At 50.6% G+C, this 23,408-nt stretch overlaps 1 protein-coding gene across 9 annotated transcripts in view; it reads left to right on the top strand.

Moving 5' to 3' along the window:
• The window catches only part of Prr5l (proline rich 5 like), a 144,788-nt gene extending 122,351 nt beyond the window's left edge, over positions 1–22,437 (top strand). For all 9 annotated transcript variants that reach the window (XM_033756538.1, XM_033756539.1, XM_033756543.1 and 6 more), the window contains 4 exons: positions 2,664–2,755; positions 7,318–7,458; positions 10,462–10,588; positions 20,449–22,437. In XM_033756538.1, coding sequence (XP_033612429.1) covers positions 2,664–2,755; positions 7,318–7,458; positions 10,462–10,588; positions 20,449–20,843 — 755 coding nt within the window. In that variant the 3' untranslated portion in view covers positions 20,844–22,437. The remainder of the gene's footprint in view (positions 1–2,663; positions 2,756–7,317; positions 7,459–10,461; positions 10,589–20,448) is intronic.
• The last annotated feature ends 971 nt before the right edge of the window (positions 22,438–23,408 follow it).

Here is a 23,408-nt window from a genome sequence, read left to right as displayed (position 1 = left end):
TTCCTATCTTCACCAAGATCATGTCTACTTTTTGATTTTATGTGTTAGAAATCTAAGAAGGATTTTGTTTGGGTAAAAGGATTTGCTTGCTATAAAATAAAGCTTGAAAACAAACAAGATCTATCCAATTCCCAAACAGACTTCACTTTCTTAACACCTTTGCTTATGTCTGAAAATATTTGTTACATACATACACCCTTGCCTCATGGCTGTGGAAAGACCAAGCAGCAAAATTCATGTTCATTTGTCATGTCTTCTGAGCAGGAGACATGTTACTTTTAGTAATCTTTTCAAGAACCTCAGTGACCCGGACATCCAGAGGGTTTCTCTGACTTATATATATATATATACTTCTGTTGCCTAAACTCCCCTGGCACACTGGAGGTCAGATTTGATAAGATGGACATCTAGGACCTTCCATCCAGACTGTCTTCATATTTTCAGGGAGCAAAGTTCTTGACTCATGGGCTATTTCTTTTAACTCTTTCTTCCCCAGGGTGACCCTGCTTTGTTGGTCGGTGTTCTTTTTAAAATATTTTCCAAACTCCAAAACAGTCTGAAGTTTGCAGCCAGCAGACTGACCCAGCTTCTCCGTGCTGCCAGGTTGGGGAATTCCCTTGCATTCCAGGACACCTCCATCCTGCTACAGTATGCACCTCCCTGGCCAGCACCTTCTCTCCGCTGCTCTGCCCTAGGCTGGGATGCCTCTGCCATCTTTATTGTGGAAGTCTTAAGGTTAAAGATGGGGGCCATCCACAAAGCAGCTAATGTAGGCTTTTTCTTTTTGGGGTACATAATCTATGTACTGATTTAGAACTGGGGTAGCTTAACATTTCAGATGGCCCCTTTGACTCCCCAGCCTCCTCCCTGCGGTGAATGTGCATTGCCTACATTTGAAAGCAGGTTGAATTTGATTCCAACAAACATTTACCAATTACTTGGGAGATGTTTAAGTACTCTGCAGGGTGCTGGAGACACAGTGGTGTCTATACCATAGGACATAGGCCCTGGTGGAGCTCATAAGCTGGGAGTAGAGACAGATAGTAATCAAATCCACTTGAACTGTAATGAGGAAGATAAACAGAAATAGATCGCACAAAGAGGGGAGGGTCTGAGCAGTCTGGGGAGAGAGACTAGGCTGTGCAAAGACCCTGTGTCATAGGGAATTGTGGAGGGAGGGGCTGAGATAAAATCTGCCTAGAGCTCAAAGGCTGAATAGACCAAAGAATGAAGATACAGGAGGAGACAGAGTCTCTTGGCTACATAGGTCATGCTATGAAGTTTCTTTACCAAGGAGGAGAGAAAAATGTTCCTGCCAACTCTTAAGACCTATTTTATACTTCATATTTGGGTTAAGTTGTACCTCCTTTCCATCACATCTGCTAAATCCATATACAGTACTTGGCAGTTGCTATTCATTCATTTCAAGGCTTTAAAATTGATCTGTTGACTTACACTGTGCTGAACACCAGAAATACAGGGGAAAGCAGCACATGCAGGCCTGTGGGCTGCACCAAGTTTCCTGGAGGGGCCAGGGGAGTAGACAAGCAGTTCCCAAGTGTGGTTAGTACTCTTCCAGGTAAAGTAAGGGGCTGTGGGCTTGCATTTCTCCAGTGTATTTCCCCTGACCTGTGAGCCAGTGGTCATTCTCTTGTTCTGTTCTTTCCCTAACCATGGCCTGTATTATCCATTAAATTAATAGATGGAAGATGCTAGATAAATCTTTCAAGATTCGTTCAGTGGAACTCACACTGTTTTGCCAAGTGCATCTCTGTGTCTCATCTCGGCTGACCCAGTTTCTCTGCCTGGGATGAGCAGAGACAGTGCCCAGTCAGCTGTGATATCTAGGTCATTAAGCAGCTGCCACTGAGGGAGCAGGCTTTCCTCTGCCCACACAGTGCACTGTTCCTCTTGCAGCTTTGGTGTCACTGGGTGACCTGTGTGTGTACTCTAACATGAGGGTGGAACTTGGTCATAGCCCGGGCTTCCTGGTCCTAGGGGCAAGTAGGCACAGAAACAGGAGGCCGGTCCAGTGTTTGCAGGTGACCTCTTCAGAGAATGCTGCCCTCCCAGTTATTGTAAGCGGGGAGTAGAGGTGACAGTTTCCATATTTTTGTCAGCTGACAGCTCAAACCTAGAATAAAGCCAGTGTATCAGTGACTACAAAAACAAAACTGGAACTGCATTTGATCTCAGATGAGGCGTACTGAAAAGTAATGGAACCTTGAGAGGTAGGGCATAGTTTCAGATGGTTAGATCATAGGGGCCATCCCCCGTGGAAGGGATGAATGCTAGTTCTGTGGAGTTAGTTCTTAGAGAGAGGGTTGTGATAAAAGCCTGACTCTTGAATTCTTCTCCTGTTTCTGGTTTTGCCGTGTGCTACTTCCAGTCTTCCTCGCACACTCCCGCCATTATGACATGATCAGCAGCGAAGTTTAGATTTCTGTGTGATTCCCAATGAGACTGGATATATTTCTGTCCTGACATGTTCTGGTGGCCTTAGCTGGGGATAAAGACCCTGTAACACCAGGGCTCTGCTCTCTCTGGCTTTAACAGCTCCTGGCCACAAATTTTGGAATGTGTAAGACTTCACATTTGAGATGGAGCTCAATGACAAGTTCTTTTCTTTCTTTCTCCCCTCCCATCTTCCTGTCCTCGTGTAGGTGAAAATCGCATTGAGGTTCTGGCTGAAGTCTGGGACCACTTCTTCACTGAGACTCTCCCTACCCTGCAGGCAATATTTTATCCAGTTCAGGTCAGTCTTGCTGGGGAACGACCTCCTGCCTGCCTCAGCCATCTGCTCCTCTCTTGACCTTTGCAAGCTGGGGCCTCCCGGTGGGTGGGGGAGAGCCTGGCGATGGGGTGCTTGAGTTGGTGAAGGACCATGGAGGTCTTCTGAGGCCTCTGTGGTTCTATATATAGCATTTAAATTCAAGCAAAGAAGACAGCCAGCTTAACTAGCAATTTGCAGGCTCTTGTTACCCTCTTGGGTTTGAGTATGTTTTTATATTCTTGGAGTGTTTTTTTCCCCCTTACTCTTCTGAAGTAGAGAAAATGGAGAGGGAGATTTTTCTTTTTTCTTTCTTGTCCCCCCCCACCTCTTTCCCTCCCTCTCATTTTTTTAAAGCACAATTTTTAAGCAAGTTTGCTGTTGTCTTCAAATTGTGGGAAAGGGATAATGCTCCCTGTCCTCTATAAGGAATCCTAAAGACCAACAGCCTCATAATGTAAAGCACTGTGTAAGGAATCCATAGAGTTGGTTTAAGAACGTGGCGAGCTCTACTCATCTCCTGCAAAATGAGGAATTTGGAGTGAAAGAAGAGTGATTGCTGTTTATTTCTTGTACTGTGATCTTGACTTATTCTACTTCTTGTATTGCTTCCCTTCCCCCTTCTACAAAGGGTAATACCATAGCTGGTTGCTGCCAGGTTAGCATAGGCATCCTTCACGGAGGGCGGCCCATGGAGATCCCTTTCCAAAATACACATCTCTGTCATGTTCTGTCCCTCCTGATGGGGTCGAGGTTCCACATGTAGTTGGACTTTGCTGAAGTGTGGGTATAATATGCAGAATAGGAACAGAGGTATTGGCAATGGTTGGAATTTCCTTGTACCACAGGGAAGGGCCCACAGGGACTGTTTGGTTTGAATGGTGTTTTAAAGGAATTTGAAATTGCTTAAAATATGTATCCAATATTTAAAACCTGAGAGGCTGTGCTTACAGATTTCATTTCCTGTTATAAGTCTGGCTCTGCCATTTCCAGTAAGACAGAACAGATAGAAGCCCCTGGCCTGCAGCCTGCTCCTTTCTTTCATCACATTCTTAGGCCTGGCCTGCATTCATATGGAAAGTACAGCCCCTGTGCCCACAAACTGTCCTCTTTTCTGCACCTATTGACCAGCAGTAGGTCTTTTCTTAAGAAGACAGACATAAGAGTGGGGTTAGAGTTGCCTGATTTAACAAATAAAAACACAGGATGACAATTTGTATCTGAATTTCACATAAACCACAAATACTGAGATGCTTGGGAACTTTTATACTGAAAAGAAATGTTTTGAATTTAGCTGGGCATCCTGCTTTATCTGGCATCCCTATAGGAGAGGGTGGGCAGATCTGGGTCTCCTAGGGCCATTTGTGCAGAGAATTCCAAGGTACTCAGGATGGTTCTAGAATGGGAAGTATGGGATTTGGGTGGAAATGGCCCCAGTACAGTCTGGGAAGGGCAGGGAGGGGCCCTCTGAGGGATCTTAGGATGGTACTGTCCTGATTCTCCTAAACCTTTATAAGATCTGACAATAACTGATACTGACCTATTCATCCTTCTCAACTGCCAACCCACTGACTTAAATTTCTCCTGCACTCTAGTTGGTCATGCTGCTATTTGGCTGATCACTTTCTTTCCCTGTCAATTCCTGAGGACATTTGCCTATGTTGCCCTGCTTTATTCAGCTAGCTGAAACTGCAAGAGTGACACAAAGTCAGTTTGTGTAGCTGAAATTTAGAAGAGGTGGGGAAGATCTGTGTCCAATGGATATGCAGAAGTTGCAAACTGTGAGCCTCCCCTTACCTTTTTGTTCTCTGCTGACTCAGGCTCACATATTCATGAATTTATGGGACAGAATTCTCTCAGCTTTTATTCTTTCTTTGGGCTTTGTCCAGAGTCATTGGATGGCACCTTGAACTGTATGGACATGCAGACACTCCCTCTCCCCACCCCACCCCTCTCCTTTCTCTCTCCTTTTCTCTCTCTGTCTCTGTGTCTGTTTCTGTCTTCTCTGTCTGTCCTCTGTCTCTATCCCCCCCGCAGGGGTTCTGAAAGGCTAGGTTTCCCTTCTTTATTTCTTCCTCCCAGAATAAAACAAGAATAGAAAAGCCAGTTCTGGATGAATATGAATTCCCCCTCTGATTCACTGTGAACTGAAGAGATGTCAGGGGCTTCATGACAAGTCAGTACCCTGGTTAATGGCTGCAGATGGTCTTCTTTGTATGGCAGGTTGGTCTAGCCTGGCACCCCTACCCTCCCATAAATTCATTTTCTGCTAGCATCAGAGACCATATTTTGCATACAAAGAGAGCCTTTGTGCCTCTGGGGACCATGTTTTGGTGAGATTAATGATCTGGGGAACTGGAGCCAGTTCTGGTGTAATTGGTGGTCCCACACTGTTGAACTGGACCCACTTCCTTACCTTTTGACATAAGATGTGCCAGGGATGGATGCCACATGCCCTCTGGTCACTTAATATATCCAGACCTTTCTCCTGAGTGTGTAAGGTTTAATGTTGGGCTGGAAGCTGGCTACATGAGGATACCCTGCCTCACTCCAAGAAGTGAAAGTGCCTCCTAATTAAGGTAACTTATCAAAAGTACCCAACACAGTGGTACTTCCATTTGTAATGATTTAATGTTATAGAAAGACAGCTATAATGATAGGAAATTGATATGAAACTGTAAAAATCTGGTTAAAGTCTATTATATATGTGTGAACATCTTACTTCTGTGACGGGCACGGAATGACAACTACAATGAAAAGTGCCCGGGAAGGGAGCAGATGCAGTTGAGTGAAAACAGCATTTGTAGCACACATACTGCAGGCCAGGCTCTGTGCCCTGTAGGGAACAGGCTCTTCATCACCCGTAATCCCTGGGTGACGCCAGCTGGTCTCCATGCAGCAGGACCTGCAGCTTTGTTCTGCCGTCACATCCAGTCTCCCAGGAAGTGGCTGGACAAATGGGTTGTTGTCCTTCCCAGATCCCAGGGCAGTGTTTTTAGGGCCAAAGCCTTTCTGTCCAAAGCCCAGAATGATTTCATCTCGATACCTCTGGTGCATGACTTGGTGAAAGCCAGGCCCCTGGCAAAACCTGGGTTCCTGGGCCCCCACCCAGGAGTTTCTGCTGTAGAATATTTGAGGTGGAGCCCGAGGACTCTGTATTTCTGGTGGTTCCCTAGGTGACGGTGACAGTCGTGCTGCTGACCCAGGCTGCTTGTCAGGGTTCTCCGGAGAAACAGAGTCAACAGTTTGCCTGTGCTCCTGGGCAGTTGCTCGGCACAGAGCAGCTTCCGGTCAGTGGTAGGCTGCAAGTACCCCACTGTCCTGTGTGATTGTATCACCAGGGACATCCTAGCCACCTTCGTCTACATCATTGCACACTGCAAGGATGACTTTGGCTCTACTAGGAGTGACAAGTTTTTGGTGTGTTCTCTGTGTGTAGGTGTGTGCATGCACGTGTGCTCTCTCGCTACACATACACACATACGTGAAGGACAGCTTGGGAAATGATCTGTCTTCTTTCTGTCTTGGAGCCCTTCAAGAGCTCTAAAACCATACAGTTTTGGTTTGAAATCCGGTTCCATGTTGGGTGAATTCCCGTACCTCTATACATTTTCGTCCGTGGGATGGATTTTCTGACAGCGCCACTCTCCTCTCTGGGAGGATGGTCGTGCTGCTCTGTTCAGCAGCAGAACCCTGCACATGAAGTGGCTTATGAGCAGCAGAGATTCATTTCTCTTGGTTCTGGGGGCTGTGAAGTGCAAGATGAAGGTACAGGCAAGTTCAGTGCCTGGTGAGGACCAGAGGTGATTTTTCTACACACTAATCCCATTCTCAGGGGCTTCACCCTTACGACCTAATCACCTTGCATCATGGGCTCCAGCTCCAAATATTATCCCCTTTGGGGGTTTAGGATTTCAGCATATGAATTTGACTCAAATATTCAGACCATAGCAGTGATCATGAGGATTAAATATTTATATCTAAAAATTTAGAATCCTACCTAGCACATAGAGCTTAATAAATTCCAGCTCTTGGGACTTATTTTCATTCTCTGACCCCATTCCCATAGCTGAGCAGTCCCTTTCCTTGTACTTTCCCAAGTATTTTCTTCCTAAGTTACTTATGTTTCTATTCTAACTTTATGTAAACATCTGAGGTCTGATGTTTCCTTTGCCTAGCATAGGATAGGCCCTTACATATTTAACGCCTGAAGTCCAAGAAGCAGCCTTGTGGGGAAGTGGTCTCGATCTTTCCTTTGTTTCTCCTTCTTCTTCCTCCCTCTCCCTCCTACCTAATCCCACTCGACAGAGTATTTCCTATTATGTGTGTCTTGCATTGTCTTTCAGTTGTTTAAATAGGTTGAGTCACATCTTATCTCAAACAACGCTTTAATTTTGGAATATTGGAGCTGGGTCTTCAACTCTGACAGCCCCCAGGGCCTCGCGGATGCCTGTACCTGGCTCATCCCCAGTGCTCTGCAAACGTGTGTTGTCCTGAATGCCATCAGGTTCGTCAAGCTCTCACCTCTCACCTTCTCTGCTCCCCAGGGACAGGAGCTGACCATCCGCCAGATCTCCCTGCTGGGCTTTCGAGACTTGGTCCTGCTAAAGGTGAAGCTGGGTGACTTGCTGCTGCTGTCACAGGCCAAGCTGCCTTCGTCCATTGTCCAGATGCTGCTTATCCTGCAGGTGAGGCCCGGGACCCAGAGAAGGGAGGGGAAGAAGGAGATCCAGACACCTTATCTCAGTTAAGTATTCCTTAGTTTCTTTGCCCGTTTGTTTGTTCTCACACTTTATCCTTGGCACCCAGCCCCATCTTTGGCATACAGTAGGTGTTCATTAAACCCTGTTCATTGAATGGTGGCACCAGCTAGTAAGAGGCTAAGTAGGACTGACCCTAGGTCCTTGGCTTCCAGTCTTATGATTGTTGATGGCCATGCAGGGCTTCCTCTCTTGGCAGATAGAAGGGCAGTCTGAGAAGCTCCATGGTCATAGCAGATTTCTGGAAAGTTGGGAAAGGAACCAGTCTTTCTAGTGACTATATTATTATTTTTCCCATTTCAAGCAGAGATGAAATTTCACAGAAATTAACTCATGAGCTCAGGATCATAAAGCATTTGTCTGGAGCTAAACTGCTCAGCTATTCTTGGCCCTTGCTTCTTCTTTTTTCCTGGTACTAGGAATTGAACCCAAGGCCTTCACCTTGAGCTACGTTCCCAGTCCTTTTTTCATTTTTAATTTTGAGACAGTCTTGTTAATTTCCTAACTTGTTCAGGCTGGGGTCAAAAGTGCGATCCTCCTGCCTCAGCCTCTCAGAGTGCTGGGATTCCAGGTGTGCACTATACCCAGATAGGCCCTTGCTCTTTCTCCTTTGCATTCAGTCTTTCTGGCACTACTGCCTCCTTCCTGCAGGCTCCTTGGTCCTTGCAGATCCCCACAGTCTCAGCTGCGATGCCCATGTCGTTTCTCTCCGGTTTCCTGGGAATAGTTCCCCGGACTGTGCTTTTCCCTACTTGGGAGCTGTGGAGCTCTGGGCTTGTGATAACGACAGATGCAGCCTGGGTCCTCCCCCAGCCTGGGTCTATGTTCTTGGGGTAGCCTCTGGCTCTGGCTGATCTCCCAGGTGACACTGGTCTGGGCTGTTTCTGCTGCGTCCCTCCTCTCCCCAGGCCTTTCCTTGCCACCATGTGACGAAATCCAAGGCTGCTTTCCCCAAAATGGCCTAAACCTGGGAAAGAGAAAAGAGCCCTTTCTCAGGCTTCGGCTCTCCCTTTTCCATTGCGCTTCCAAAAATCTTTCTGAGCCTCGTCCTTCCTTCCAGAATATCCCATGGGCTTCTCCTGCCTGGGGGCGGCGGGCAGAGTGCTTCTGTCTCAGGCTGCTTTGGTGGATCCAGAGTCCTGAGGGCCCCGCCCAGCCAGGCAGCGCTTCACTGTTTCCCATCAACAAATCAACTTTCTCCCCTCTATTTGAATGCAGGGCCCCGTGTCTTCATTTTGCACTGGGCCATGAACATTGCCTAGCCTGCCTGGTGTCCAGGCCAAGGGCCATGTGCAGGGCAGCGGCCCGGTCCTAGAGCAGCGTCTGTGCAAAGCGTGTTCTTCATGCATTTTCCGCTCACTCCGAGCTGCTTTTTGTTTTTCTGTCGTCTCTCCGTGCACTTATGAATTATGGTGTGGGAAATCTTAGTGGAGAATTCAGATAAAGATTATCAAGGACAGAAAAAAAGAGAGAGAGAGAAAATTGCTCCCTGGGCTTTGGGAGCCAGTCATGGTAGTTTGTGGCTGACACTGTCCTGCTTCCGAGGCCTGGTGTGGTCCCTGGGGAGCGTGAACAGGCTCCCCTTTTCCTTGTGCCTGGAGGACCCCTTTCCTGAGGGGCCGATGTGTGTGTGTCCTGAGTGGAGCAGCTCATTTGCTGTCCCGTTTTCCTCTGCTAACTTCTGATGCTTCTGTTCAGTGTGAGTGAATAGGAGCAGAGACAGCCTGGAGAACTGGCCTACCCGGTGCCATGGCTGCCATCAGGCGCCTGGCAGCCTGACATGAGGCTTCTTCACTGGTCTCAGGCCCACACATCTTCTCTGCATCTCTTCTCCTCCTGCCCCTTCCCAGTCCCGTCCCTCCTCAGCCTCCCTGTTCCCTTCAGCCACTCGATCCCGCCTGCCACCTCCCATACCCATCCCAGGAGATGCAGCTGGGAAGGGCCAGGGCAGAGCCTATGTCTCTGGCAGCTCCAGCTCACCCAGGGCTCCTGACCTGCAGGATCACCTCTTCTGATTCATGGCTTGAGCACCTCCTTCCTCCTCCAGCCCTGAAATGCCTCAGTGAAGGGAAGCATCTTTACTTGGGTGAAAGCACTGCCAAATGTTTTGAGAATTTGACATGAAGAGCTGAGTGCAGCCCCACACAGCCTTGTTTCTTTCCTGTTGGGACCCTGTCCCTTGCTGATTGGTCTCTGCTTTCTCGCAGCTCCAGTAGGGAAACTGAATTCCCAGGGAGTCTGCCGGTTTCCTAGAAAACAATGATCATTGGCTTCTTTCACCAGGGATCAAACTTACTACCTTGCACTTGACAGGCAGGCACTGTGCTGCTGAGCTACATCCCAGCCCCAAGCTGGGCTTCTTAACTGGCTCCTCATATTACTATCAGCGGGCCTGTTTCTAAGACCCTCTCCCTCTTCTACTGTTCTGAACTCTTTCATACTCTTTCCCTCTTCTCCAGCCTGTTGAGAAGTGGCAGGGAGATGGGCTGGGAGCCAGGTATCTTAGGTTCCCGTCCAGGGCTTTTGTCATTTACTGGCTGCATTTTGCTGGACAAGTTATGTTAGTTCTGTGTCTTTATTTCCCATCCCCAGAAGAGAGAGAAGGAAAACATCCTTCTTCCTGGGTCCGAGAGGCCTCTGTGCATGAATCCATGCAAATTGCTTCTCTGGAGTGCCTGTGCTGCAGGTGGGACTGGCCTTGGGTCCCACACACCTGGAGCGGGGCTGGGACTGTCCCCTCACGCGGCCCTGGTAGAGCCTGACGTGTAGTCACCATGCAGAGCTCGAATCCCTGTGGCGTGTGATAAGTGACAGGGCTTTGGGGCTCAGTTTGCTGCATTCTAACCCCAGAGGGTGTTGGGGCCACTGACAGGTGCCTGCCAGCCACAGCAGTTTTCACTGACCTCTGTCTGTCTGGATGTTCACTTCCAGAGTGTTCATGAACCCACAGGCCCAAGTGAGAGCTATTTGCAGCTGGAGGAGCTGGTGAAGCAAGTGGTTTCTCCTTTCCTGGGCATCGGCGGGGACCGTGGCTTCTCAGGCTCCACACACACACTGGGTAAGGGGAGCCATTCGGAGTTGTCAGCAGTCTCAGTGATCAAGGTACCTGAGCACCCACTGTGTGCTGAGGGCTGGGCTTCCGATGTGGGTCGCTGAAAATCTGTGCATGGTGATCACTCTCATTCTGTCCCCTGCTGGGTAGCAGCAGCCTCCCCGCCAGCTGGCTTGGTGATTCCTCCCGGAGGACTAACAAGCACCACCATCACCAGCCCGTGGTGACGTCTGTGTGATCCACATCTTTGATCAGTGGTTTTGATCTTTTTCCTGTGCCTGAAACATTAATTTTTCTGATACCAGATACTGTGCTGTATACTCCACCCTCCCCTAGCCTCCTACTGTGGAGAACCACCCTTGATAGCTTTCCCTTTGACAGCAGCTCGAGATGTGAGGCAGTTTGTGTCATGGCTAGGCACGAGTTCTCAAAATGCTGCCCCTACCCCCTCTACTTCCATTGGTACTTCCAAGGCCTTCATTATAAGGAAGGAGTTCCGAACTTGGGGCATAAATCCTGTTGGGGTGTTTTTTGATACTGTGAAGCTACATCAGCATCAGGCTCTGTCCTAGGTCCCTTGGAGAATCTAGAGGACTCAGAGTTTTCCCCTTCTCCAGTGAGACCACAGTGTGGATGGTCTGAGTAGAAACAGCTAGATCATGTAGTATAACATAATACAAAATTACTTTCAGTGAGATCACAGTCTTGGTAGAAACAGCTATGTGGTAAAGCTTATAATAAAGGTATTCTTCAGTGACCATCGGAATGTAAATCTCTAAATGTTCAGGGACTTCTTGTCCAGTGCTCTGTCTTCAGCAACCGGAATGGTGCCTGGTGTAGAGTAGGCACTTGAAAACTATTCATTAGGTGGATGGCAGGCAGCTGTATCCCCTGGTAGGACAGCCAGCCTTCACAGGGAGCTGCAGAACAGGAAGTAGGTCACCTGAAGTTGGAACGCAGCACCCCTCCTCTCACTGTAATGGACTCGTGGTGGCTGAGCTTCAAAGCCAGGGAGAGAGGTTTTCTGCCCTTCCTGGGCCTCTCGACTGCACACAAAAGCAGGGCCTCTTGTTGGCAGTGCTCCTGGCCCTGGTCGTGTTTCTCTGGAGACACCAGCTGAACCACATCCACCACAGATTGGAGGGTGCTGGTCCCAGCCTGCTGCCTGCCAAGTTCTCTGCCCACCCTTACTCCTTCACTCACTGGCTCCACCCAGGAGCTAGAAGCTCATCCTGCCTTCTCTGGCCTGAGGTGGGTGCCATGTTGCTGCAGTCTCCCTGGAATCCTCCTTCGCTCTGCTGGCTCAGCTTAATGAATTTGGAGGACAGTGGGGACCCAGGGAGATGTCAGTATGCCTGCAGGTTAGCTGGGCCATGGCAGGGACTCCACCATTGGGAGTCCAGTGTAGGAGAGGAAAAGTAATTTTTCTTCAGTCCTTGTAAGTTCTTAGTTGGAGCAGGCCCTGCAGCAGATTAACAGGAGAAAGACAAACAGGAGCTTATGAACATGTGTATTCACATAGGCCTGGGAGACATCAAGGGAACAAAGAGTTCTTAAATACGTAGCTTTGAATTTCATATTGTAAAGCATTTTCAACAAAGATCAGTACATTTTTAGAGAAGTGATAAGACAAAGGAAATTGACTTTGAGCCTCCAGAGGCAGCAACTTATGGGAAGGCAAATAACTTGCAGGTAAAGTAGAATAAAGTTTGTTAGTGTAGATCCTAGAACTGTTTCCAGATAACAAGGAGTAAAGATGTCCACAGTTGTTAACCTTTGTTCTCCGGAAAGAAGATGGTCAGAATACCTCTTGTCTCTGTGAATCTATGTTCTGCTTTTAACCAGATGTCAGGGGTGGGAGCACCCCTGTTCCTGCTTCTTAATTGCTGTCAGCTGAACAGTCCTTCATATCTCCAGATACACACAAGGAAAGGAACAAGAGTAGATTTGCAAGTTTGTTCCAGAGGACTCCCTGTGAGAGGAGATACCGCTGGCTTTCCAACCAAAATAATTATACATTTTTGCCAAATTATACAGCAAAGGCCTGAGCCTTTCTTCTTGCACCAAGGCCTTTGGAGGGTGGTCTCAGGAGGGATATAGAGGGAAGGACATTACCTTCTCTTGCTCAGTGTTAAATTTATTACTCTGTTGGCCAATGCATGTCGAGACCCTACCCCAGGCCCTGGGGAGGTGCTACAGATATGCTGGTGGATGAACCCGGCGGCATCCCTGCCTTCCAGGGAACAGGGTTGGTGAGGAACTGCAAACAAGATGGTGACTCATCAGTGTACAGTCTGAGTGCAAGGACAGGGGCCGGGAGACCACAAGACTTCACCTGGACCAGGAAACCAGAACAGGCCCACTGCAGGAAGTGACGTCTGTGATGGGCCCCTGAGCAGTAATAGGAGATAGCTGAGTAAACGGAGGGGAGAACGTCCAGGCAAAGGGAAGGACCTTTGGGAGGACTTAGCAGACCATGGGTGAACAAGATGGTGGAGCATTTGAGGAACTGAGAGAGCTTTCGAGTTGCAGAGTGGTTGGGGGAAGGGAAGCCATGGGCACAGATAGAATCCTGGACACTGGGTGGGGCGGGCTGAACACCCTCCCAGAAAAGACCCTGAGGCAGCCCCTTGGGTGTTAGAGTTGGGATTCCCTAGTTCTGAGCTGTTTAGGATCCATCAGTCCCGTCACCCTCCCATCAACTGGCATTCGAATGTGACTTCTCAGGGGCAGGTCCCTTGGTCCCAGAGGAACCCTCAGCCAGACAGTTCAGCCCAAACCTCTGGAAACCAGAAGTACCGAAGCGGCCTCCCTGACTGCGTGTACCCCTTTCAGGAGTGGGTCGGGGGCCTCTCTAGGCTCAGTCTGCCCCTGGGCACGATGGGGATATTAACACTCATCCCAGCCGGGCACAGAGCTGCTAGGACCCCGACTGCAATAAAAACTAGGGCGTGCAGGAAATGCCTTAGCCTGTGGAGCTGAGCAGAGTCCAGCTGGGTAAAGGGCAGCTGAGGTCTATCTTCTCAGAGGCCACTCCTCTACCGCCTTAGCCTGCACAAGCTCCCTCACCCAGCCTGCTGAGCGGGCTGCTGATGCCTCAGCCTCTGGGTCCAGCACTGTGGGCCGAGGGGGGAACCCCTCTCTGGGGCAGCCTGCCCTAGATAGTGCGGCTTGCTTCAGAGAGAGCAGAGGTGGGGTCCCGCCCTGGTGGAGAATGGGGTACGGATGAGTGGCTCCTCCCCTCTCTTGCCCTCTGAAGCCACTCTTTCCTCAGCAGTGGGAGCAGAGGGGTGTGGAGGAAAAAGAGAAGCTCTGTTAGAGCCCAGGCCCGTCCCCAGTTTCCAGGACCTCAAGTGTGACAGTGGCTGCCCCGGTCCACAGCTTCCCTCTCTAGAGCAGAAATCCTGCTGAATGTGTCCCACACAACAGCCTTGGCACCTCACACCCCTCGCTCCCTCCCTCCATTGTATCTGGGGGGCCCTCTCCCCAGGGCTCTGCAGCAGGACACTGAGACTTTTCCGTGTGACAGGTGCGGCCGGAGGGAGGGGGAGCTGTTGATGGGCTTGGTGTGCAGGGGTCACAATGGCGCTGGGAGATCAAAGGCTTGGGAGCAGGCACCCCAACAAAGGACCCAAAGAAGGGGGGATCCAGGCTTTGCTTCCCTTTGGGGTTTGAAAGGAGCTGCCATTGTTGGCTCCTAGAAGGGGGATGAATGCCAGCGCAGCAAGAGGCCTGCTGAGGGAGCCAGGAATAAAGGCTCCCACCGGCCCCGCCCCTGAGCGCTGCTAGAAGGAGGCTCAGGACTCAGCCCTCTGTCCCTGCTGATGCAGCCTGGCCACTTAGTGACTCCACAAGGTCCTAGCTGAATGCAGTCTCTTGCTGGGAGATTCCCTTCCATGGGGGATGGGGCCCTGCCTCCCCCGGGGCAGAGAAAAAACACAGGTGGGCAAGGCAGGAGGTCAGTGCGGATAGCTCCCGCCAGCCTGGCCTCCCTCGGGGCCCAGCAGGGGTGGACCCTATGGGGTGCAGCTGACGCACTTGTCCCAGGGTTGGCTCTGAGGTCTGGCAAGAGCTAATGAGGAAGCACTGTCTGCCAGGGGACTTGACACAGCCACGCAGCCCCTGTGGTCTCGGCTCTACCCACACCCAGTCTTGGAAACCAAAACATTCAGGGGAAAGCAGAAGGAAGAGCTGTAGGCTTCGCCGCCGTGTGAGTCACCGCAGGGGAGAGGAGAGGCAACCTCGGAAAGAGCAGGGGCTTGGAAAGCACAGGGGCTGAGGCTCCAATGTGTGGCTTGGAGAAAGCTCTTAACCTCTCTGAGCCGCAGAGGGCCGAACAGAGACCCTGTGCTGTCAGGAGACGGCGGGATGAGGAAGCTGTGCTGACACAGGGCTGGGCTGGGCAGTGATGCCATGGGCTGTGTTTAGGGCCCAGCCAGCCGCAGCTTTGCTCCGGGGAAGTCACCCAGGAGGGAGGTTGTGTGTGCCTTCCACTCTCCCTGCCCAGGGCCCTGGGCCATGTCCTGGTCCTCATCGTGCCATGGCCTGATTATCAGTCACTGTCTCCCCAGACTGTGAGCCAGTTGAGGGCAGGGAACACGCTGCTGTCGGCTCGTGTGTGGGTTATTTCTGAAGCAATCTGTGTACAGCAGCCCTTCTTCGTGCCTTCTCCTCTTCCTTTTCTGGATTCCCAAGGCACTGCCTGCACCACGCCCGACCTTGGCCTCCTGGAAGTGTGAGGGGTCTGAGCAGGAGCTCTGCTGAGGACCCTGGGCTCCACCCCTGGTTTCATCACTCATCATGCCTGACTCTAGGGTCAGTTACGGTCTTGACTTCAGCTTCTGCTTGTAAAAAATCCCCAGAAGGGGATTGTGCTGGTGAAACACCCCTATGTGTGCCCAGGCTGGGCTCAGCCTCTCACCACATCCAGCTGACACTTCTTCCTCTCAGCAGCTGCTACTGCATTTTATATGTTGCAGCTTAAGAAGTGTTTGTTGCCAGGTACAGTGGTGCACACCTGTAATCCCAGCACTCTGGGAGACTGAGGCAGGAGGATCACAAGTTCAACCCCAGCCTGGGTGACTTAGTGCCTTAGTAAGACTGTCTCAAAATAAAAATAAAGGAATGAGGATGTAGCTTGGGGTGAGGGCCTTGGGTTCAATCCCCAATGTGGAAAAAAACCAGAAAAAAGACACTGGTGTGGAAGGACAGGGCAGACGTCACTGGGGCTGCTCTTCCAGGGCTGGCCACCCTTCCTCTGGCTTTACCTCTCAGTCCTGTTGCACAGCAGCCAAAGTGGCCTCTCTTGTCATTTTGCTGCCTGGTGAACACTCCGAGGACTTTGGACTCCTGACTGAAGTGACAGGTGGATGGTGCCTGGGACCCCTTTGGAGACAGCCCGCCTTATCTCCTGCCGTCAGACAGGGGCCACAGGAATCATTCTTCCTATCCCCATTTCCTCCAGCGATGCTGCTTGTCATCCACGCACAGAGTCCCTCTGCTTAGCCCATGTCCTCCATGGGCCCAGCCTCTGCGCTCATTCTTTCCTCTAGTTGAACTGCTTATCCTGGCCGTGTCTGCCTGTCCCAAGTTTTAGCTACGGTGTACAATCCCACATCACGCTGCCACTTTTCAGACACCCCTTCCCCACAGAGAGTGAAGAGAGTGGTCCCGGTCCTCCTATAACACTGTCTGAGTCTCCTTCCACCCCTGCCTCCTGGGCTGTGCCATCTGCACAAACCCCTCCTGGCGATGGGTACCAGGTCTTGAGAGCACAGGACCTGTCTGTAGCCCATGCTCTCTGAACAGATCTAAGCCAGGCTGCTGCTGGGCTTCTTGACTGGAAACCGGCGTGGGTTTCCCCATGGCCCATCCAAAGTGCATGCTTCTAACAGTGGCGTGAGAGGAGCGAGCTGTTCTCAAGGGCGTTCTTAAAGAGAGTGGTTCTTTAATGAGGTCCCCGCTGCTTTGAACTGTTCTTGCACTTATGTCTTATAGGTATTGATTTTTGTGACCATAAAAGTAATGCACAATTGTTTTCAGAATGTAGGAGCATTATAGAAAAGTGTGGCTTGGAAGGGACAAGTGCTCCTGCACAGATTCTTCTTGGTTGCTCCTTTGCATTTTGTCTCCTATCCTCAAAGAGGGGGACCAATGACCCAGTCCTCTGGGACAATACTACCCTCTTGCACAACACCTGCTGCGGACACTGTTTGCTGTGACTTGGCTTCGGAGGCGGGCTGGCTCAAAGAGCATGTCTTTGGGGGGATGGCAGCGGCACCCTGAGACATGGCACTGTGCAGTGGGAGAGTGGGCCCTGCCACTTAGGATCTAAGAGAACTGGGACCGGGGCTGGCCCTGGTCTTCACCTGTGCAGTGGGAATAATGAGACCATGTCCACCTGTTGCAGAGAGACACTAGGACTGAAGAGTGAGACTGCAGATGGGAGGGAACATACTGTCTGAATTCTAGGGATTGTTGTTTGCTTTTGAAAAATGATTATGACTAAAAACAGTTCCCTTGGGCTTCTGAGCCAGTAGACTCGAGTCATTACACACACACACACACACACACACACACACAGTGATGGTAGCTGGTGCTACCTGCACCCTTTGCAGGTAGACACGGGCATGTTTGCAGGAGCATGAGTTCTGGGAGAGGTGGGCATTCATGTCCAGGGCCTCCAGACCCACAGGAAGAGCAGAGAGCAAATCAAAGCAGCATGGGCCAAGGGTCTGTGAGCAGCACTGTTCCTTCCTTCAGCGAGTGCCCCGCATTCTGTCAGAGTGCCGTGGGAATGCTGACATCCGGGCCTCTGTCTCCACTGCTCCCACTGCATGTCCTCCCTGCGGGGAGACAGGGTGTTTGTTTGGGGTATTAAGGTGTCAGGGAGGGGTACTATGGAAAACAGACAGTTGAACAGAGCGGTGTGCTGTGGGCGAAATGAAGGCTGAAAGGGTCCTTGCACTGCACAGCTGAATTTCCGGCATCTCCACACCTTTGCTCTCTCAGGCCACAGCCTTGGAGCCAGCAGGATACCTACCTCACACCTCCTCTGCCTTGCTCAGGTCTGTGCTCCAGCTTGCGATGCTGACGCTGTGCGGGGGCGAGGAGGGGACGCCTCGGAAGGAGCATGGCAGGGAGGACTTCTCTGGGTCTGGAGGAGGCTGGCATGCCACCGTCATCTGGCCTGGACCTGTGCAGGTGTGGAGAGGAGGGCTCCCGGGAGCTGGGGTGCTGCTGGCACGCCCACTTCTGCCTCTGGGAGTCTTCGGTTGCCTGACTGCCCTGGTTTTCCAGGCTCTCACACCACCATCCTGCCCCAGAGGCAGGGACCTTCCTGGGTGAAAGGGCGATTCCTGTGTTCCAGTCCCAGCTCTGTCTTTCCTTCATGGCACTGCACAAGTTACCTAACCTTTTGGTGCCCCCGTTTCCTCATCTAAAAAACTGTCGTAACCACTGGGGGAGTTTAATGGATACGAACGAGGTGCTCAGGACCCTTCTGAGTGCTATCCCGTGTGTCAGCTGCCGTACTTTTACTGTCATTGGTGGTTCCTCTCATTTTATCCACCCCCACACAGGCGTGTACCAGGATGATTTAGTCCTCAAGCCCATCTCTGTTTTCAGACAGATCACGTTCACGTTGAGGGACCCTTGGTAGGCCACTACCAAGGGCCAGCTGACTCTAGTTTTCCCAAATTTTGTCATTATAAGAGGAAAGCATGCACATGAAGTCAACTTTGGAAAATATCCAAAAGAGGATAAGGGAGAAATTTCAAAAGTCACTGGTAGATAACCCTTTTACTGTATGGCAACTAACACTGACAATTTTCCTGTATCGTCTTCCTGGCTTGTATATGTGTATATGTGAGTACAGCAGCAGAACCTCAGTTTCATTTAAAAGAGAAAAGCCCAGAAGAATCTTGTTCATTTTGTGCTTTTGTCATCACTCTACTTTGAACATTTTCTGACATCCTACATACTCTCCGGAAATGTCCAGATTTCTGTCTTTAGATGGAAAACTTCCCAGCTTCACAACTGCATATCCCATAGGGGGGCGTCAGCGTCTGAGGCTCTGAGTGGCCAGGGCCCAGCTCTGGGGCCCACGAACTGCTGCTCCTGCCTCCTCTGCATCTGAGCCTCTTCCCCAAATCTGCCTGTGCCCTGTCCCATGCTCTCTTGTCCTGGCGTCGCCCTCACCCCAGACCCTGGCCTCCCACCTGTTGGGCCGGACAGTGTCAGACTTTGTGTGGACTCCAGCCCCTCCCTGGTCCCATGTCCTCCTCACTCTCATCACCGCAGCTCTAGTTCCTGCCCTGCTCAGCCTGTGTCTTGACTACAGTGGGCATTAACTTTCTTCCACATGTGATTTGTATTTATTTTAGAAAGGATGGTAAGCCATTCCCTGACTTTCTTCACTCCTAATCGCTCTGGCTCCAACCTGTCCTGCATGCTCCTGCTGGGGCATTCTTCCTGACACCTACCCCATCCCACTGCACACCTCTAGGGTCATCTCCGCCCCTGCCTGTCTGATGTGTCACTCCGAGGCCTGCCTAGCACACACATATCCTGCCTGCTTTGACTCTTCTCCGTCAGTCCACAGACTCTGTTCCAGCCAGGTTGTAGCCCGAGGGTGCACCTGTATCAGCACCTAGCTCAGGCTGTCCCCACTGTTCTGAATGCTGTTACCCTGTGTCCACCCCAAAGGCCCAACTCCAAGGTACATGAGGTACATCCTCCTTGGCAAGTTTCCTGATTGTCCCCAGATGTTTTTCCCACCTTTGAACTCCATACACAGGCCCATCCTTCCCTTGAGGTACTTTGTCTGTCATAGTTATTGCTGCACTCACTTTGCATGTGCAGTGAGACATGTTGACTATGTTCCAGTTATGTGACCTTGGGTCAGTCCTTACTGCTCTGGTATTTCACTTTCTCACCTGTAAAGTGGGAGCTAATAATACATCATGACTTGGGTTCTGCTTCCAGAGGGATTTAAAAGATGGGATTAGCACAGTTTTGGAACATGGTGAGGACTAAAAACAGTTTTCATGGTACTGCATACTTGTCATTCTAGCACTCTGGGAGACCAAGATGGTAAGTTCAAGTCCAACCTGGGCAATTTAGGGTCTTAGTAAGACACTGTCTCTAAATAAAAAATAAGGGACTGGGGATGCAGCTCAGGGTGAAGGCTCTGGAGTGAAAAGAAAAATAAAACCCCAGCAATTATAATAACTCATGTCTAGCCCTCCTCTCTGGTGCTATCCATGGAGACTTGCCTGCTTTCTGATCGTGCTGAATGTCTTTGCATCCAGGGGAGCAGTGTGCACACTGCTCAGCTCATCAACCTGGTGGAAGGTAAAGAGCATCAGTCCTGGTTCCCTGTGAGCTGAAGGATGCCTTGGCTTTGGTAGCTGAGCCTTTCCCCAGTCACCTCTCCCCCTGCATTTAAGCTTCTGGGGACCCTTTCGTGGTTTGTTGGCACTACAGAGAACACATCCTGAATAGAGCCAGAGGCTTCTTTGGAGCTGACCCAGACAGTTTCCAGGTCTTCAGAAGAGGTTGGCTGAAAGGGGATTTAGGGTAAATCCAGAGAAGCTCAGGCAGCAGCTAGGAAAGAGATCCCCTGCCCTAATCCTTCAGGAAAGTCTTTTGGTGACTGCCTGGTTGATTGGGGGCTATATATGGCATAAACAGGTCAAGCTGCAAGGGAGGCGTGGCCGTGCTCTCCCCTCACAGGTCAGCAAGGCTGCACCCAATGTTGTCCCTAGCTGTTGAGCCACCACCTCACTTCTCCCCAAACTAATGAGGGGTTTTGGTCCCCACTATTCCCTCCCCTATTATAGCCTTTCCTGCTTTCTCTTTTACAGCCCGGAGGCACTCCAGAGTCCGGCCCAAGATGCCACTCCTGAACTACGCCTCTCCGCTGACGACAGTTAGCCGGCCCGTGAACGAGATGGCTCTGACCCCACTGACAGAGCAGGAGGGGGAGGCCTACCTGGAGAAGTGTGGCAGTGTCCGGCGGCACACCGTGGCCAATGCCCACTCGGACATCCAGTTGTTGGCCATGGCCACCATGATGCACGCAGGCTTAGGGGAGGAGGCTGGCAGTGAGGACAAGTGCTTGCTCTTGCCGCCCCGCTTCTCACCACCCCACCGGCAGTGCTCCAGCGAGCCCAACATCACTGACAGCCCCGATGAACTGGAGGAGGTGGCAGGGGACAGCCAGGAGGATGCAGAGCTGAACTGTGCTTCCCTCAGCTGAGCTGCTGCTGCAGGACTTCCGAGCTCCTGCTTTGCAAGGACGATGAGGACAGCTGACCCCATAGACCACCCCTCCTGAAGGCAGTGCTGCCTCATTTCTTTTGGGGTGCAAGCCTGGCCTCAGTGCTGTGTAGGGAAACCCTTATAAACATCTTCATTTGGACCAGCTCTTCACAGTGACACAGACCCAACTGCCTGCAGTGCCCTTTCTGATCTCCAGCCTTGTCCACATGACTTGGATCTTCATCTCTGGGCCTTTCTTCCTCTGATACTGGACTGACACCAATGCTCCAAGGGATCCATGCCTGTGCTCCTGGCATTAAGGTGTCAGGGGTTTGTCTGGATCACACATGAAGCCATCAAGGATGTGCTGGCCTCTGCAGCTCCCTCTTCAGGCTCCTTTTACACAGAGGCTTAGGAGTACACAGTACTGGAGAAGTTTTGAGTAGAGCGAAAGTCAGTTGTATTCTCTGCCATGCAAGGCCCTGGGAGCACACCCTCCTTACTTGAGTTTCCAAATTACTGGGGTGGCACTGCTCCATGGTGAGTGTAGGTCCATCCTTAGCTACAGCCACACAACATGCTGCCTACATGAAAGCCTTTGGCTTCTGGCCCAGAACAGCTAGAGACTGGAGTGGTCCCTTCTGTCATTAAGCCTCAGCGTTTCCCTCGGGCTGACTCCCAAGCTCAAGAAACTAACCTCCTTTGGAGTCACTGGTGCCTTAAACAGACTGCTTTCATATTGTGGGTGTGAGGGGCTGGGTGATAGCAACCAGTTAGTCTGTACCTGGATTTGACTTGAATTTTTAAAACATGTACTGTTTTGAAAAATTGTTTGCAAATATTTGCACATAGGAAATTACACTGTTCGTTTTCAGTGGGCTGTGTCTTCAAACTAAAACTCCAGACTGAAAAAGCACACAGACCCCTGGGAAAGGAGAGCAGGGTGGCTCAAAATAAAGTGAACTATAGTGGTCAGGGTTTATGGGCCACAGAGCTCCAGAAGCAGTCAGACTTGAGTCCCAAATGGTCCTTGTTTGTGGTGGTCATGGTCTCCAGGAAAAGGAGCAATGGGTGGGGAGACCGTCTGCCTTGTGAGCAGATGGAATGTGTCTGCCTGCAGTCAGGGAGGCAGTGGAGGTGTGGGCAAGATCTCTTTCAGGGGTGTTGATTCTCTGTGATTGCAGCACTGAACCCAGAAATGTCTGGGATTTCTAACATGTCAGGTCTCAAGTGCTATTTGAGGCAACAGACTGAACTGTGCTGTGTCCTTCGTATCACTCTCTCCAAATGTGTAGGCTTTTGATTCACCTTGAGACCCTGTCCTCCTCTGTCTCTGTCCTTTGGCCCTCCTGGTAGCAGTTCAGGAAAAAGAAGGTTCCCCTTGATTCTTCTGGTGGCCCGTGGTTGCTTTTCAGGGTCCAGTTTACGGAAGTTTTATGCATGAAATCTCACAATACTCTCCACAGTGGCTCCCAGTATGGCAATAGAGGCCTGGGAGAGGATGAGGGTCCATTTAAGCCACCACCAGGAGATAAGACCTTCCAAGCTTACTGAAACCTTCACAGTGTTTCTCTTTTGAGTGAACATTTTTTTTTTTTGTGTTTGTCTGGATCACACATGAAGCCATCAAGGATGTGCTGGCCTCTGCAGCTCCCTCTTCAGGCTCCTTTTACACAGAGGCTTAGGAGTACACAGTACTGGAGAAGTTTTGAGTAGAGCGAAAGTCAGTTGTATTCTCTGCCATGCAAGGCCCTGGGAGCACACCCTCCTTACTTGAGTTTCCAAATTACTGGGGTGGCACTGCTCCATGGTGAGTGTAGGTCCATCCTTAGCTACAGCCACACAACATGCTGCCTACATGAAAGCCTTTGGCTTCTGGCCCAGAACAGCTAGAGACTGGAGTGGTCCCTTCTGTCATTAAGCCTCAGCGTTTCCCTCGGGCTGACTCCCAAGCTCAAGAAACTAACCTCCTTTGGAGTCACTGGTGCCTTAAACAGACTGCTTTCATATTGTGGGTGTGAGGGGCTGGGTGATAGCAACCAGTTAGTCTGTACCTGGATTTGACTTGAATTTTTAAAACATGTACTGTTTTGAAAAATTGTTTGCAAATATTTGCACATAGGAAATTACACTGTTCGTTTTCAGTGGGCTGTGTCTTCAAACTAAAACTCCAGACTGAAAAAGCACACAGACCCCTGGGAAAGGAGAGCAGGGTGGCTCAAAATAAAGTGAACTATAGTGGTCAGGGTTTATGGGCCACAGAGCTCCAGAAGCAGTCAGACTTGAGTCCCAAATGGTCCTTGTTTGTGGTGGTCATGGTCTCCAGGAAAAGGAGCAATGGGTGGGGAGACCGTCTGCCTTGTGAGCAGATGGAATGTGTCTGCCTGCAGTCAGGGAGGCAGTGGAGGTGTGGGCAAGATCTCTTTCAGGGGTGTTGATTCTCTGTGATTGCAGCACTGAACCCAGAAATGTCTGGGATTTCTAACATGTCAGGTCTCAAGTGCTATTTGAGGCAACAGACTGAACTGTGCTGTGTCCTTCGTATCACTCTCTCCAAATGTGT

Source organism: Fukomys damarensis, unplaced genomic scaffold (genome assembly GCF_012274545.1).
Source record: "Fukomys damarensis isolate Sample0158 unplaced genomic scaffold, DMR_v1.0_HiC HiC_scaffold_27, whole genome shotgun sequence".
Taxonomy (NCBI): Eukaryota; Metazoa; Chordata; class Mammalia; order Rodentia; family Bathyergidae; genus Fukomys; species Fukomys damarensis.
The sequence above is the reverse complement of the archived record's forward strand: the minus strand, read 5'-3'. Positions and strand labels throughout refer to the sequence as shown.